General features: G+C 35.0%; 1 protein-coding gene across 4 annotated transcripts in view; it reads right to left on the bottom strand.

Moving 5' to 3' along the window:
* The window catches only part of ADIPOR2 (adiponectin receptor 2), a 77,259-nt gene that overhangs the window by 19,203 nt on the left and 39,756 nt on the right, over positions 1-18,300 (bottom strand). For all 4 annotated transcript variants that reach the window (XM_079140338.1, XM_079140337.1, XM_079140340.1 and 1 more), the window contains exon 2: positions 11,645-11,902. In XM_079140338.1, the coding sequence (XP_078996464.1) occupies positions 11,645-11,815 (171 nt within the window). In that variant the 5' untranslated portion in view covers positions 11,816-11,902. The remainder of the gene's footprint in view (positions 1-11,644; positions 11,903-18,300) is intronic.

The following is an 18,300-nucleotide window of genomic DNA, read 5'->3' as shown; positions in this document are numbered from 1 at the left end:
ATTTGACCAACAGACCAAAACAAACATAGGCAGACCGTGCTTGTTTGGATGGTAGTGCAGGATAGTAAAATTAACTGTGAGGGGGAAAAAAACAAAAAACATGCAAAGCACTCCTAATAATCAATGGAAAACTCCTATCCCATGACCTTAAAAAGTTTTGCCAGAACATGAAAATCTGTCAGTTTTAAATCTACAAGGTAATGAAAAAACAGTAAAACTCTTTATGAATATGCTATAAAAATTATCAGGAGTAATTTGAACAATGCTTGCCTTCTCATACAAATTATGGTTCTAAGTGAACATCTTTTCTACCTGTTGGCAAACTGTCACACTCCCTTTCTAGGTTTAGATGATTTTATTATTTGTACTTTCAAGTCACAACGTTATCTTTTGAGATTTCTTTAATGTGACTTGTTTTTGCCAGCAAACATTTTACTCATTTATGTTGACAAGCCGGCCTTCATTAAATTCTTCTGTCTGCTTCTCTAGATTTCTTAAATGACAGCCAGGTCAACATTCCCACAAGCCCCTAGTTCTTCTGTAGCTCCATTATGTTTGATTTAGCTTCCGTTTCAGTATTATCACTTTGATTTCTTTATTTCACTTTAATGTTTGTTGGCCAATTCCGTGTTTTTACTACCCATTTTTGTTTATAAAGTCATTTAAGTTTATTATTGAGAGACAAGGAAGCAACACAACAAACACTTTGTTATCTGTGCAGTAACTGAAATTTCAGATATGCAATAACCAGTCAATGACAGACCTAGAAAAAAGAGACATGCTGGTATCTGATCGGGATATGTACCTATTACTTGCATAGCAACCTGCAGACTGAAAAGCCAACAGAAAAGTTTTGTATTTTATGCAATTACTTACAGTATATATACCATGATAACTGAAACTTGAACCATGTTGTTGAATTAAACCATAACTTTGCAAAGCACGGGCTGCCTATATGAATGTTCTCCTTTTCATCTATTGTAACTGTACTTTCTATTCCTAATCAAATATCTAAAAAAACTACCCTGAACTCAACAGAATACCAATCTGTATGAAGAATAAGAGTTAACCTATGAATTACATTTCTAAGATATAACCATGCTTGTCAGTACGTTTATCAATAAATGTTACCAATAATTATATCTCTAGTGGCCCAGTGTATGTAATAAAACAGAAAATAAAACTGGTGGTCAGACATATATGTTTCAGCAAAGACAAACTTTCATACATTCCGACATGTCAACAAAATTTCAGGGATTTTTAGTTTTGGGGGAGGGTGGGCCGCAGATTAAACCCAGGGGCACTTAACCACTAAGTCACATCCCCAGCCCTTTTTTATATTCTATTTAGAGAAAGGGTCTCACTAAGTTACTTAGGGTCTTGCTGAATTGCTGAGAATGGCTTTGAACTCGCAATCCTCCCACCTCAACCTCCCGAACTGCTGGGATTACAGGCATGCACCACTACACCCAGCCAGAATTTTTTTATAAGAGAATGTTTCTTTTACAAGTGTGAAGTATTAACCAAGTATTACCAACACTTCTCACTACCCTATAATGAAATATCCAAAAGTGTGTCCTCTTAAACTTGTCTTAGCTTGGCTAAGACACACAGGCAAAATTATGCCTATGTCACACACCGATGGTTTGGAAAGTCTATGAGGCACAGTATTCACAAGTTTCTGTCTTCCAATATTTACTCCCAAGAACTACCTTATCATGAAATTACTTATTACCTCATAGTGTAGTTAGTATTTCAATTTACCATTCAGTAGTCACTAAATCCAGTACCCAAATATCTCAATAAATCTTTTATCTATATTAAGATCATACAAAAGTGTTAAATACATTCTACGTGCTTCTGTTATCCCTCTTACACACCCTTACCAAATTATGAAAAGCAACAAGACACTGTGAAAGATTAAAGCAATCAAAATCAAAGCTGCCTATAATAAAAGCATAAGTTCTGCTTCTCCAATGTTTTCTGTGAGTAAACCATTATATTTACTTGAAGAAGTCAATGCTTACGTAAAGTACAAAGACATTTTAAAATATTTTCTCCTCCTATATTTAATGAAGTCCATCTGTGAGAAGACCGTTATAAAAATTTATTGCACTTCAAAACACAATAACATCTGACTCTGATGAGTCATCCAAAGAACAACCTATAATAATAATTTTCTAGAGCATATTTTACTTTTGGAAAGACAGAACTATACTGATAAAGATGAAAGACCTTTAAGATCAGTCTAATATGAAAAATATTCACAAACCTATTGGGCATTTATCTGAGCTCAATTCAGTTTAACAATCATTAAATATTAAGATAATTAAAAGTAAGATGGATAGCCAGGTGTGGTTATACACACCTCTAATCTTAGCAACCTGGGAGGTTTAGGCAGGAGGATCACAAGTTCAAGGCTAACCTGGGTAACTTATGGAGACTCTGTTTCAAAAAGTGGGGGGAATAAAAAATAAAAAAATACAGCCTTTGCCTTCCACAGGGCTCAATCTAAAAACAGGCTTCATTAGCCATCACAGAAATAAGATATAGATAGTTCAAAGACAGGAACTGTGGTGCTCAGGGAAGGGTGCATGAGGAACAGAATGTTGGAAAAGGTAAGACAAAGGGAAATTATGGGGGCGGGAGCAAAAGTACCACCTTGAGAAAGAAATTCTAGTTTAGTTCAGTTGAAGCTTCAGATGCAACTAAAGGAGCAGTAAAACATAAATGATATAATGAAATGCTAGCTGAAGTTACTGCACAAAGTGTCACAAAGATCCACAACCATACTACCATCCATCACCCACAATTAAAAGAAAAGGGTCATGAAAAACATACAGCTACGGAAAGCACATCTTTGATTAAAATTTGTTTGCCTTTATAGATATTACTGAGAACTGATGCCCTCTACATTATAAGGACTAAAATCGAAGGTGCCTCTATTAGTGTAACTTTATTATTTGTTTCAGGAAATTCTTACTCAGGAAAGTAAGGATGGCAAACCAGTAAATAACTTCACAATTAGCTTTAGGAATCTCTTAAAAATTCACTTAACTGAATAATAAACTGCTCAACCATATCATTAGGACAATAAATTATTCAACTGGGCAAATCTGATAACTTATCAAACAAATATTTGGTTATCAAGACTTGATCCAAAGTAGAATAGAGGAAAGGGACCGGGGGAGGGAGGACAGGAGGCAAAGGGGAAATAATGAGGAATAACATTGGTCAAATTATATTGTTTACATTGTGTTCATGTATATGAATATGCAAAAACAAACCCACATGGTTATAAGTATACCGCACCAATTAAAAAATGTGATAAAAAAGAAAAAGAAAATTTGGACTAAGGCACATGAAAGAAAGGGGGGAAGGTGGACTAAGACATAACTTGACCCAAGAATCCTAAACTAGTAAGTACATCACAATCTCTGCCCAGTCCCACTGAAATCTCCTATTAAAAGAGCTGCCTTAAACTACTTGAACCCAGAACCCAAAACCCTACAAATATTCATCTTCTAAAATACTACTAGGATTCTTGAGGGTCATATTCACCTTTACTGCAGTACATAATGAACTTGGCTGAGCTTGACCAGGAAGTTATTTTCATGATCTTTTTTGAAAAGTTAATAGGTTGAGACCAGCCTTGGTCAGAAATTGGATCTAAACATAGGGGTTAGTGGAAATTATATAATACAAAAATAACAGATGAAGTACAATAAATATGAACTTAGTATTTTCTAATAAGGACAATATTTTGTTCATATGAACATTCTGGTCTGCCCAGAATGTGTTCACTAGTTATTTCTACCAAAGTTTGATAGAATTGTCCACGATTTTTAAAAAATTATCATACAGCAATTATCTCTAATCTTAACTGAATTTTCTAAGTAGACTTCCTCATGAAAATAAAATGATGTGACCAATATAAAAGAACCTATTTACAAGTTAGCTTTCCTTTAATAAACCAAAATATAGTGGCATTCCTGAGTCTGGTTAAAGTAAACCAGTTTAATGGAATAACTTCTAGGCTAAATAAATAAAAAGTAGCTTCTAACATCCCAATTTATGAAGAAGAATCTGGAACAGAGGAAAAGTAGGACAACCATGAAAGTTGATCTCTTTATTCAACTTAATACCTTGAAAATTCAAAGTTGTGGAAAAAAAAGTCGTAAAATTGAAGATCAAGGCAACCTAGTTTGAAATGTCTCTTTTGTATTTTTGACTCAATGCTTACAAAATGCTTCTATAACTTAAGCAAACATAGTTAAAAGAATATAGGCTTTAGGGTTAAAGGCCCAGAGACGAAGGCCTTGCAATTTTATCAGATGAGTACCCTTACAAAGGAACAGGATAGCATTATCTTTTGTGCACTAACTACATGCAAGACATCCTGATAGGTGCCTTTTTGCACATTTAATTCTCACACCAATCTTCTGAGGATTGTAATATGGAAATTTAGATCAAGCAAGGTAAATGAAGAAACAGAAGTTAAGAGAAGTTACACAGCTCTAAGTAGTACCTTGATTCTCCACCTAATGACATTACCTTGAATAATCACTTCAATAACTATGTCCATTAAGTTCATTAAATAATGTATTTGAACTGAATATCTCATATAACAAAGTAGAAGATAGTATTTTTCAAATATAAGTAGGTATTACAGTGATTTACAAACTACAAACTGACTTAAAATGAACATTTTAAATTCGAAGTCAATTTCTACCATATAGTTTTTCAAACTATTAAACTAGACTATTTGTTAAATGTTTGTAATACTTAAAGGGAGGATTGGGATCATAATCCTGACCCAATAATTCCACTCCTGGGTATGTGGCTAACAAAAATGCATATATACATTGAGCAAAAAGCAAAAACTGGAATGTTCCTTGTAACAGTATTTATAATAGCCTCAAAGTGAAAACAACACAGACTGCCTTCAACAATAACATGAGTAAATAAAATGTGGTATAATAACACAATGAAATATCATAAAGGAATAAAATGCAATAACTACACCCAGAAAATACACTAGAAAATACTGAAAACATGATTCGGAGACAAAGAAACCAAACAGATGTGCATATCTGGAATGATCACAGTGATGTAAAGTACAAAAACAAGAAAATTAATCTATGACATTAGAAACTGGTATAATGGTTACCTTTGAAGGAAGGGAATACACAGTAACTAAGGAGACTTCTAGGAGTATAAGTGTTTATACACTTGTGTCCAGTTTATAAAAATGTCTCAAACTATATTTATTATATTTATACCTGTATACACATTGAAGAGTTATGGAAAATAATATTCCTGTAAGACAGCTCCCTGGGAAAAACTGAGGGACAGTGTGACTCGGTAGGAGGGGAAGGGAAATTAGCCAAACATTAAACCTCTCCCAATACATCCTTTCCCAGTAACAATAGGCCCTGGGGGGAAAGGAAACTTTCATCCCTTCCGGGTTCATCCCCAGCATCTCCACCAAAGGCAAACATTTACCCCTTCCCAACCACAATAGGTCCTGAAGAAAGGAAGCAAATACTGAAATGCTGGGTCCTAGACTTTTACCCTTTTCCATTGTAGATGAGTCCTGGAAGGAGAAAAGCAAATAGTGAAGCTCTAGGTATCAATGGGTCCCAGAGGAAGGAGATAAGCAGTGAACACCGAGTTGTAAGCTTTTCCCAGTGACAATGAGTTTCAAACTTTTTACAACTGTCTTCCCCTGAGTTAGAATTTTAACCTATACAACTAGGTTCCTGATTGTCCAAACAGCATGTCCACAGTCTCCAATGATTAATTCACCCTCATTATAAACTATAAAACCCAGTCTCCTTCAGCAACTCGGAGGGCCACCTCCATACCCAGAAAATGAGCCCTCCCATTCCTGATCAACTGACTTCACTGCAAAATAAAGGAAAGCTTGCTGATCTGAGGTTTGCTTGCCATCTCCTGCCTCCATCATTTGTGGGCCATGAGCAATTGGGGGGCTGGAGTTGTGGTCCAGTGGTAGAGCCTAGCATGTGTGTGAGGCACTGGGTTTGATTCTAAGCACAGCATATAAATAAATAAATAAATAAATAAATAAATAAATAAATAAAAGTCACATTATACTTATATACGTTTTTTGTTGTTTTTCCTTTAAAGGGTCCTCTTACTCAAAAAGGCTGGGTAATAACACTGTAAAAGTAATCAAGGGTTCAAATTCAGGACTCTGAACACTGAACCTTGTTTTTTTTCCTTTCATCTGTTTCCTTAGAGATTATCTACTGGTACACAGAAATGGTTTCACTAAACAAGACAATAAAAAGTATCAAAAAATCCATTAAACGGAACTGCTTAAGCAAAGATATATAATTAGAATGATTTCTAGGGGGGAAAAACTATGGCCTTCACTCATCTTTTATCCTCTAATGAAGGAAGGAAGGAAAGAAGGAAGAAAGGAAAAGAAATTAAAACTACGGTGAAAAAGACCACAGAAACTGAGGATGAGAAAAATCTTAGGTATCTATTCCTAGTTCAACATCCCATTTTAATTTACAGCAAATGCAGTAATGAAAATTGATATGAACTTTTAAATAGTAGTAAGCGTAAGCATCTTTGCTATTTGTCTCTCCCTCGGCCCCTCTATTCAGTAGGTCTGGAATAAAATCCTGGCATTTGTATTTATTTTCTTTAAAGAGTTTTGTTCAAATGAATAATCTTAATAGATTCACTGATTTAAACCTGGTGGTAAATAAACACTATGTAAAAACATACATCATTGTGCAATGTACGTAACTACCCTAAACTTTATTTTATAAATTCAGAATTTCACTTATTAAAAAAAAAGACACCCCTATTGCCTTTTTTAAATACTTTTTTAGTTGTCAATGGACATTTATTTATTTATTATTTATTCATTTATTTATTTATATGCAGTGCTTAGAATCAAACCCAGTACCTCACACATGCTAGGCTCTACCACTGAGCCACAACCCCAGCCCCCCAATTGCCTTTTCTATTACACTTTTATCCTTATATATGATTGGTATTTGACACAATGAATCCGAGGGCTCATTACTTTAAAAGAAGCCTAAATAATCTATTTAAGCTTCTACATTTTAAAACAGCACAGAAAAAATACTAAAAATGATGCCAAAAAAAGAAAGAAAGAAAATGAGGAAAAATTGTTTTAAAAAGTGAAAGACTACAAGATAATACCTATCAATTTATTTTCAAAATAAAGAGAAAACTCATTAAAAAGAACACACTTGAGAGGCAAAATTACCTTGGCTTAATGGGGGGTGGGGGGAGCATAAAACAATTATGTCAAAAAAAAAAAAATCAACTGCTGAATCTAACCTCTGAGATGAACTCAGGGGCAGGGTTTGAAATTCAGAAACATTAAGCTTAATCTAGTGTCAATTTTCTTAAAGGCAGCTTTGTTCAGCAGAAAGCAGTCAGAAGACCTAGCACATGCTCTCATCTAGGCATGGGACCTTCAGCAAATGACTTTAACCTTCGTGAATCCTATTTTAATACTTTTTCAAAAGGAGATCTTATTTGTTCTTCCTATTTCAAAATGCAATTTTGAGAAGTTAATGAGAAAACCTCTGTAAAAGTGTAAAAGTAAGAGCATTTTTAGAATTATCAAGAAAGATACACTACTTGCTATGGTTCAGATACTTCAACTTCAAATCAGAAAATTACAAGAAATAAATTTTTCTCCAAAAACAAATACTGGTATACAAAATGCTTCAAATCACTTGGAGATATTAATATTCTGCATTAATCTCAGTCTCAAAATTAAAGTGTCTGTAACTACTCCTTCTTTCCTTGCTCCCATGTTTACTATACAACTAAACCTGAAACTGGCAGTAATAGCCAGAACTTTACACAAATTGACCAGAAAAAAATGTGTAATAAAACTTTACAGTCATGGGATAGATCATATAGGTATATTAAAGGAGAGAAAGGTCAAGGAGGACCAGAAAAAGTTTTCATTGCTTTAATAATAATACATCTTCTTCTGAAATCATTTCTCATGTAGACTGTACATAAAAATATGCCAGTCTTTCCTTAGCATATCTTCTCTTTTTCAGCAATTTTATTTCCACTCCAAAGAGAAACAACACAAATTTTCAGCAGGAACAAAAACAATTCCTGCCAAGTGTGGAGGCACATGCCTGTAATCCCAGCAGCTCGGGAGGCTGAGGCAAGAGGAACAAGAGTTCAAAGCCAGCCTCACCATAAGCAAGGCACTGAGCAACTCAGTGAGACCCTGTTTCTAAACAAAATACAAAAATAGAGCTGGGGGTGTTGGGGTTGCAGTTAATGGTAGAGCGCTTGCTTAGCATGTGGGAGGCACTGGGGTCAATCTTCAATACCACATAAAAAATAAATAAGATAAAGTTAAAAAAAAAACAAAGCTGGGGATGTGGTTGAGTGGTCAAGTGCCCCTGAGGTCCATCCCTCGTACTTCCCATCACCAAAAAATTAAGTTAAAAAAAAAATTATAGAATCCTACTGCAGTTAGAAAGGAATAGACAGATCATCTATTGTTTTCATATTACATGTAACAAAACTAAACAGATTAAATCATTTGCCTATTTTTAAGGCAAATTTTAAGTCTTCTAACCTGTGTTTGGTATTTTAGTCAACTCTCTATTCTGATTATTACATTTTCACTTCAAGATAATCCCAGTTATAGGGAAAACAATTCAAAAATTCACATGGACCCACAAAGCCACAATGACTCTGAGACCCAAATAGCCACAATAACTTTGCAAAGAAGAAATAAGGTAGAAGTCTCATATATCCTGATTGTAATCATATTACAAAGATAGTCATCAAAACAGTATGGTACTGGCATAAAGACAGACATACAGACCAAGAGAACAGAGAACCCAGAAATAAGGATATACATGTAGACAGTCAAATAATCTCTGCCAAGAATGCCAAGACTACACAATGGGGAAAGGACAGTGACTTCAAAAAATATGTTGGTAACTCAATTAATAAATGGGCCAAGGAACTGAACAGACACTTCACAGAAGAAGAAATACAATCAATCAACAAACACATGAAAAAATGTTCATCATCTCGTGCAATTAAAGAAATGCAAATCAAAACTACTCTAAGATTTCATCTCACTCCAGTCAGAATGGCAATCATCAAGAATACAAGCAATAATAAGTGTTGGCAAGGATGTAGGGGAAAAGGTACACTCAAACATCGCTGGTGGGACTGCAGATTGGAGTAACCACTGTGGAAAACAGTATGGAGATTCCTCAGAAAACTTGGAATGGAACCATCATTTAACCCAGCTATGCCACTCCTCAGTTCATACCCAAAGGACTTAAAATCAGCATACTACAATGACACAGCCACATCAAGGTTTACAGTAGCTCAATTCACAACAGTTAAACTATGGAACCAACCTAGATGTCCTTCGACAGAAGAATGGATAAAGAAAATGTGGTAAATATACACAATGGAATATTACCCAGCCTTAAAGAAGAATGAAATTATGCCATTTGCAGTTAAATTGATAAACTAGAGAACATCATGCTAAGTGAAATAAGCCAACGCCAAAAAATTGAATGTTTTCTCTGATAGGCAGATGCTGATCCACAGCAAGTGGCAGACAGAGAAGAATGAAGAAACTTTGAGAAAAAGAGAAAAAAAAAAAAGTTGGGAAAACTGTATAACCACATGCAAAAAAATGAAACTTGACTCTCATACTATACATGAAAACCATAATGAGCTACTCTGTTAGGATGATCTCACATCTGTTAGGATGGCCATTATCACCAAATGTGGAAAAATCAGAAACTTTGCACTGTTGGTGGGTATAAATGCTAAGGAAATCAGTATGGCAGTTCCTCTAAAGCTTCAAAATGTTATTAACTGTGTGATCCAGCAATCTCACTTCTGTGTATTTTTCCCAAAATAATGAAAACAGCATCTTAAAAAGAGAGATTTGCACTCCTATGTTCCTTGCTTCATTATTTACACTAGACAAATTTAGGTTGAATTTCCATTCATGGATAAAAAGATAAAGAAAATGTGGCATATACATACAATTATTCAGACTTTAAAAAGAAGGAAATCAGCCAGCACAGTGGTACATGCCTATAATCCTAGGGGCTTGGGAAACTGAGGCAGGAGAGACAAGTTCAAAGCCAGCCTCAGCAACTTAACAAGGCCCTAAGCAAATTATCAAGAGTCTGTCTCAAAATAAAAAATAAAAAGGGCTGGGGACATGGCTCAGTGATTAAGGACCCCTGGGTTCAATACCTGGTAACAAAAAAAGAAAGAGATAAGAAAATCTTGGTCATTATGCTTCACAGATGAACCCTGAGGATGTTATATGCTAAATGAAGTAGTAGCCAAAAATAAGGAAAAATGCTATATGATTTTTACCTATCTGAAGTACTAAAATAGTAAATTCATAAAAGTAGAAAGTAAAATGATAGTTGTCATTGAAGGGGAAATGGGGAATTGCTGTTCAATGGGTACTCTATAGGAAAACGAAAGTGTTACCAAAAATATAAGAACAAATCTTAAATTTCACCTGTCATAACAGACTATATTACTAAAACAAAATGAAATTCTTATAAAAGATTTCAAAGGACAAGACAAGCCTCTGCAGTTTAATCCAATAACACTGTTACCAAACAACATATATCTTAGGATGGTGAAGCTGTTATTTCAAGTAGAGATTTCAAAACATTTTCTAACCACAATAAGAAATGTATTTCATGTTATTCATATTTACATGCACCTAACTACAAAAAAACTAAAAATTTTCATCAAATTTAATGCTATTTTCATTTAGTTTAAATGTGCAATAATTACTACATATGCACCTCAATATTTTCATTCTACTTTGCTGTTCAATTCTGCTGTTTATAGGGATAGGGTCCCAGGTCCTCCTGCATGCTGTGCCAGTGCTACATTCCCAATCTGTGTTCTACTTTTAAATACTATGTAATACTAAGATTAATTCACAAGCTACTAATGGGCACACACTACAGCCTTAGAAACAATGTACTACCTATTGCTGCAACATTAAACACATGCTACATGGTGCAACATTTCCAAAACCCACAGCAAAATGTCTGTAATGACTTTCCGATGTTATTAACGAATATTTATACCTTTGCTCTCTAAAGGCAGCTGCCTAATTAAAGACTAGTCATTCCCAAGAAGTGAAAGGAAAAATCAAAATCTACCTTCTATTCTCAGAATTCTACCAACACCCAAGGTATAAACTACAGATAAACGGTTTCTGGAGCATACAATTAGAATTTTTCCAAAAACATCACTGATAACATCATAACTAAACATGGGTCAATTAGAAAGGTCATGCAGTAATACAAAAAAAGAGCATTTCTTCTCCCTTATACAAGATAAAGATTATGATTTGAAGTTAGTGGAAAGATGCAAATATAAAATCAAATAATAACCTGAGCTAAATTTAAAAGATTTAAAGTTACTGTGAATTAAAATACAAATCAATACCCCCTTCCTCTCTCCAGCAATAGCACCGTGTGTGTGCGTGCGTGTGTGTTTTAAAGTATCCTCTCTCCCCTCTCCCCACCACATTCCCATAAACTTTTGCTTTGTTCACCATGTAACTTCAACTTTAACTTACCGTTTTATGATGGGAAGAACAAACAGACGCCTCTAAAATGGGTTCCAAGTCTCCTTGGTGGATGTCATTATCACCTCCCCTTGTATCATCAAGTTGGTGCCCTTTTCTGAGCCTTAAATCTGGCTCTGGAGTCCTGTTGCACCCCAATCGTTTTTCCGCTGGCTCGTTCATGGGATACCCAATCCTTTCTTACAAAGTAGTCTTTCTTTCTATCCCTTCCTCCTGGGAGAATGGCTTTTTCAGGATTAAGAGTTGATCCTAAGAAGAGGAAAGTTTTGATTAAATTTTTTTTAAAATAAACATACTGAGTGAGTGCTGGGTGGAATATGTCAGTTATATTATTACACATTGAAACAAAAAATTCAATCGCTTCTCGGTCTTTTGGCTAAGATCAAATGAAACAAAAAATTCAGCAATCATTAAGAACAATTAAAATGTGTAAAATCTGTATTTGCCAATAGGAAAGATCATGAAGGCTTCTTTTAATTAAAAACAAGACAATGCAAAATATATGTGTCCACACATTATAAAAATATCTAGCTATATTGAAGTGTATATGTACATAGAATGACTAGAAAACATTCACACCATGCTCTTGGTTTAGAAGTACATAGTGAAGAACCTAAAGTCTATATAGTGAGAAGACTTTTCACCCTGCTCTGCCTGATTTTTTTTCCTATCATGTGTCATATTTCTTTCAAATAGAAAAGAACAGATGTAGAAAGAATAAATGTAGGCTTATTCATTACAGCTGGGTTTTATATATCTAACCTCATTTAAACATCACAATGATGATATAGGGTATTTTTATTTCTATTTCATAGGTGAGGAAACAAAAACTCACCAAATTTTGCATGAAATAAACATGACATAGTTCAGGGACTTTGTATGTAGTATTTATTTATCTATTTATTTATGAGATGCTGGGAACTGGAAATTGTTCATTCATTCATTTATTTATGCAGTGATGCTGGGGACTAAATCCAGGGCCTGGCACATGCCAGACAAGTCCTCTACCACTGAACTATATCCCCAGTTCTCTTTGTTATTTTTGAGATAGGGTCTCACTTAGGGCCCAGGCTGGCCTTGAACTTGAAATCCCCCTACTTCAGCCTCCTGGAATACTAGCTATATACCACCCACACCTGGTTTTTGCTGGTAATGTTCGGTATTCAAACATTTCAACAATGTTTAGTTGTTCTGACTAAGTAGACTACCTTGGAAGAAAGAGAAAACCAGAGCATACTCGTTTTATTCCATCTTAGTTCCCAGAAAGTGCTGTGTATATAAATGTTTAATGAATATTTGATAGGTGATATTTTGTTCTTGACTGGCAAAGACACTTTCAGAAATAATCAATATCTCTCTAAACTGGACTGCAGTAATTTAGTTTCTTAGAGGTTCAAATCTTTTTCAAGTCCTTAGCACTCTACCTCAACTCACAGTACCCAAGATTATTTTGGACAATTAGTTGAATATCCAAATAAAGAGACTATCACAGTCAATCCAACTAAAAATACCAAAACAAGAGGAAATCAGCATACATGCCAAGCTCATAAATTCCATGAGATTCAAAAGTTCTTACTGAGAAAAAGGAAAAGCAAGGTAAAGTTGAAGGGCCAAGACTCCGTAAAAAGAAGAGTCTATATACATATGAATATACATACTAACAATTAATCAAAGAACTTTTTCTTGATAATCCCCTAGCAATGGCCTAACTGCAAAAATCCCCCCACACTTTCTCACTCTGTTCAATCTATCTCTAAGTGGAAGACAGGACGCAGTCACCAGTCAGCCCCTCAGCTCAGATTTGTCCCAAATAAACCTGCTGTTGAGCTGCCTCTCCTCTCTTCTCTTTCATTCACTTCTTTCCTTACAGAAATAATGCTAATGGTGTATACTTATTTAATTAGGTGTAGCTTACAAAGCTATTTAATGCCCATCATTTTCATTCTAAGGGAAAAGACAGCTAACATTTATTGATTACCAGGATAAACTCTGCACCAGAGAATGTACATGTTGTATTGCGACAAGAACTTAAGACTCTTTATTTGAGCATGCATATGTCCAACAGGTAACTAAATGCAGGATTAAAAAAAAAAAACTTTGGCACCTCTGCCTACATTTTGCATCTGTCTCCTTTGCTCTAAGTCACCCTGGATTCTAGGAACGTCTCATACATAACCATACTGTGATGAATCCAAAGTATAGCCCCAGGCAGCTGCAACCTTCTTATGTAAGATATGGCCCCATCACCACCAATTTTGATCAACCAAAACAGTTTGACCAAAACTGCTTGACTATGTATTTCTAGACCCCCCTTGTCTATATAATCTGGAAGTTCCTGCAGTAGTCCCACAGATAGAGTTACTTTCCTACTTTGCACCATTACTTTTTCCACTTGGTTTTGGGGCAAGTAACTGGTCCTGATGTGTTGGGAACCCCCAAAGTTAAGTCTCTGGTCTAGGATTCCAGTAAGAGTATCTCATATAATCCTAAACATAGCCCTCTGAAATGTTATTATCCCCCATCTAACAGATATAGAAGTTGAGGATCAAAGATTAAGTAATTTATTCAAGTTTATTAGGATAAAAAAAGAGTCACCAGGATTTATTCACAAGCCATTCTTGGAATTTCATGAAGCTCATATACTTTCTACTGCTCAAAAAAATTAAGATTTAGGAAGGCAGAGGACCCAAGATAAGAAACTGGACCCTAAGATTACAAGTAAATTACAGAATCAGAACTTCTTAAAAACTGTAACAAGTAGAATAAAGTTTCTTTAAAGTATCCTTGAAAAAAAAACCCCACGAATTTCCCATACCAGGAGCTAAATAGAAAAGTGTTGCTCATTTGTGAAAATGTAAATAGAATAACACACTTAGAAGCATTTTGCAGCCCTTGATCTAAAAAAGAAAGCAAATGAAATGTTTTCCTGAAGAATTTTTTAAAGAATTCTCCTAAATAAATAAGAAAATCACTCTTGTTGCTCAAGTCACTCTTGTTGCTTTCAAGCCTGTCTTTGATTTCAAGTTTGGTTATAATGTGTCTTGATGTGACTTCCTTGAATTCATGTAACTTAGTATTCACTGAGCTCCCTGGATTTCTAGATTGGTGTCTTTTGTCAAGAAAGTCCTGAAATCAATACGCATTCCTATCAACAATGTCTTCTAAATTTACAAATACAGAAAGAATAAAGAAAATAAAGCACCACAGGCAGGAATGGTGGTACACACCTGTGATCCCAGTAGCTCGGGAGACTGAGGCAGAAGGATCTTGAGTTCAAAGCCAGCCTCAGCAAAAGCAAGATTCTAAGCAACTGAGCGAGACCGTCTAAATAAAATACAAAATAGGGCTGGGGATGTGGATCAGTGGTCAAGTGCCCCTAGATCAATCCCCAGTACTCCCATCACCAGAAAAAAAAAAAAAAAAAAAACAGTTTCATCAACTTAACAAGGCACTGAGCAACTTAGTGAGACCCTGTCTCTAGATAAAATTCATTTTAAAAAGGGAAAAGGGGCTAAGGACGTGGCTCAGTGGTTAAGCAACCCTGTGTTCAATCCCCAGTACCCAAAAAAAAAAAAAAAAAAAAATTTCTTACAGAGCAGGTCTACAATAACAAACTCCCTCAGCAACTGTTTACCTGGAAATGCTTTATTTCTCTCCAATTTTTGATGGACAATTTTGCTAAATATATAATTCTTGGCTATTTTTTTTTCCTCCCCAGAGATTTAAATACATCATATCACTACATTCTGGCCTCCAGGTTTCTGTTGAGTAATCTCTGAAAATCTTATTGCTGACCCAGTGTATGTAACAAGTCACTCTTGTTGCTTTCAAGCCTGTCTTTGATTTCAAGTTTGGTTATAATGTGTCTTGATGTGACTTCCTTGAATTCATGTAACTTAGTATTCACTGAGCTCCCTGGATTTCTAGATTGGTGTCTTTTGTCAAATTTCGGATGTTTTCAGCCATAAGTTACTAAAATAATGTCTGTTCTTTTCTTTATCTTCTCCTTCTGGAACTCACATAACATATATATATTGGGTTGATTGATAGTGTTTCATAAATTCCTTAGGCTCTATTGACTTTTGTCCATTTTTCTTTTCTTTGTTCTCAGACTCATCTTAAAGTTCACTGATTCTTCTGCCTGTTCAAATCTGTTTTTAAACCCTTCTAATGAATTTTTTACTTTGTAATTATATTGTTCAACTTCAGAATGTTTGTTTCCTTTTTTATAACTTTTCTTCGCCAAAATTTTCATGCAGCTGGATATGAATTCAAGGTCAGGATCAGCAACTTAATAAGACCCTGTCTCAAAATAATTTTAAAAGGGTTGGGAATGAAACCCAGTAGAAGAGCATTCCTGGGTTCAGTTTCAGTAGCACCCAAAAAAAATTTTTTTTTAAAAATTAAAAATCATGTTCATGAATCTCTTCCATGATTTCCTTCTCTGTGTCTTCCTTCATTCTGCTCTTTAACCAAATTGAAGACAGTAATCTTTAAATCTTTTGTATAGTTAAGTCTAGATTAGTTCTTCTGGGGCAGTTTTTGGAAATTTATTTTGTTCCTTTGAACCAGGTTTTCCTGATTCACTGAATGCCTTTTGAGATTTTCTGTAGAAAATGTGGCATTTGGGAAAAAGAAAAAAGGAAAGGAAAAAAAAAAAAAATGGGACAGGGATGTAGCTCAGTAGTGAGTGTTTGCATAGCATGTGTGAGAGGGCCTACATTCAATCCCCAGAACCAAAATGCAAAAAACAGCCACCTTTTTCAGCTTTGAGGTCTGGCTCTGAGACAGGGCAGTCTTGTATTTACTAAATGGGAATGCTCTGGGCCCTCAGATGAACCCAAAGTGAAGGCTTTTGGTCTTCTGAGGTCTCTTTTGAGAAAATGTCTCGCTTAGGCCTGTAGGCAGGTTTTATCAATGCCCCGTATTGATGGTTGCATTTCAATGTCGTATTTTCTGAAAAAGCCTCAGCTTAACTCCTCCTATGGCTTTAAAATGGTCCACTGTACACAATCACTTCAAATTTCTTGCCCCCAGGAGTTTGTAGGTCTGCAGTGAATGAGCATTTATGAGCAATACCCACATTGCTTTCTGCCTCCTATCCCATTCTGAGATAGAAATTGTGTTGCTTTTCTCTGCCTGAGCTCCAAGCTATACAAAGCAGAGAACATTTCTGCAGGCAATCCCCTGGCAAAACAACTTTTCAATAAGATCTACTCTGATCCCTCTGGTTTTAAGGAAGGAAATGGGATTTCAGCCTCCCTTACACCCAGACTACTACACGGGGAACACTGGAACAAGAACACATAAACACATGTCCGAATATCCAACTATTTAAAATGTAACCATTTCTTGGTTGAGTATTTGCACTTGGTTAGGGTTAGGGTTATACACCTTTCACTGTTTTCCAGAGGTTATAAAGTGATTTCAGTCAGTTTCCAGCATATTTCTTCTGTGGTGATTTTTGTTTTGGGGGTGGTGTGATAAAGTCTCCTTGGATCAACGAAGGCCTGGAGCTTCTTAATTTGCTATTTTTATATCCTTAACACATGAATTTTTAAGTTCAAATGGAAGAAGTAACAAATATAAAGCCAAAAATTTTCTGAAAAAAGGACATTAATTGAGGAATAAGTATTAAGAGACTGCCACATATGAAGACATTTTAAAGCAATAACAAAAGTGTATACTTGTAAACACATCAATGAATCAACTAGTAGTCTGGAAATAGACCCAAAATAAACATTTAATGTAAAAAATAAAAATAAGAAAAATTTTAAAAAGATGGCTTAATTAATATGACATAGGAATAACTAAATAACCATTCCTTAAAGAATAAAATTGGTATTCCTAATTCAAACTCTATGCCAAAATAACGTGCAACCCACTCAAAGATATAAACCTTAAAAATAAAGAAATCTAGTGAGGCATGGTGGCACATGCCTATAATCCCAGCAGCTCAAGAAATTGAGGCAGAAGGATCCCGAGTTCAAAGCCAGCCTCAGCAATTTAGCGAGGTCCTAAGCAACTCAGCAAGATCCTGTCTCTAAATAAAAAATAAAAAGGGGTGGGAATGTGGCTCGGTGGTTAAGTGCACCTGGGTTTAATCCCCAGCACTAAAAAATAAAAACAAAATCTACCCAGGTGTGATGGTACACATTTGTAATTTTTAGGGAGGCTAAGAAAAAGGATTCAAGTTTGAGGCTGGCCTGGACAGTATAATAAGGTCCAGGCTCAAAAAACATAAATAAATAAAATAAGATATCTAAGAACTAGAAGAAACCATAAAAAAATTTTTTCCAGGATACAAAATACTTTTTAAATAAGAGGTAAAACCCAGAACATATAAGACCCACAAATTCAACTATACTGAAATAAATTATCTTCACATGGTATATTTAACAATTAGAAATAATCTATGAGTTACTAAAGAACTTAATTATTTTAATATGTAAGAACTAAAAAAGCACCCTTCTAACAAATATTTCCAACATTTATTATTATATTAAAAAAAGGCAAGGTAGTGTATTTGTATAAAATATCTCAGGAAGATGAGGAAGGAAAGTGGGAAAAAAATTGGTTTTTTTTTGTTATATATCACTTAGTAGCGTTTGAATTTTATACTGCACATATTTATTCTAAAATAGTGT

Source organism: Sciurus vulgaris, assembly GCF_902686455.1.
Source record: "Sciurus vulgaris genome assembly, chromosome: 5".
In the NCBI taxonomy this organism is placed as follows: Eukaryota; Metazoa; Chordata; class Mammalia; order Rodentia; family Sciuridae; genus Sciurus; species Sciurus vulgaris.
Note: the sequence above shows the minus strand (reverse complement) of the source record. Positions and strands in the feature narration are given on the sequence as shown.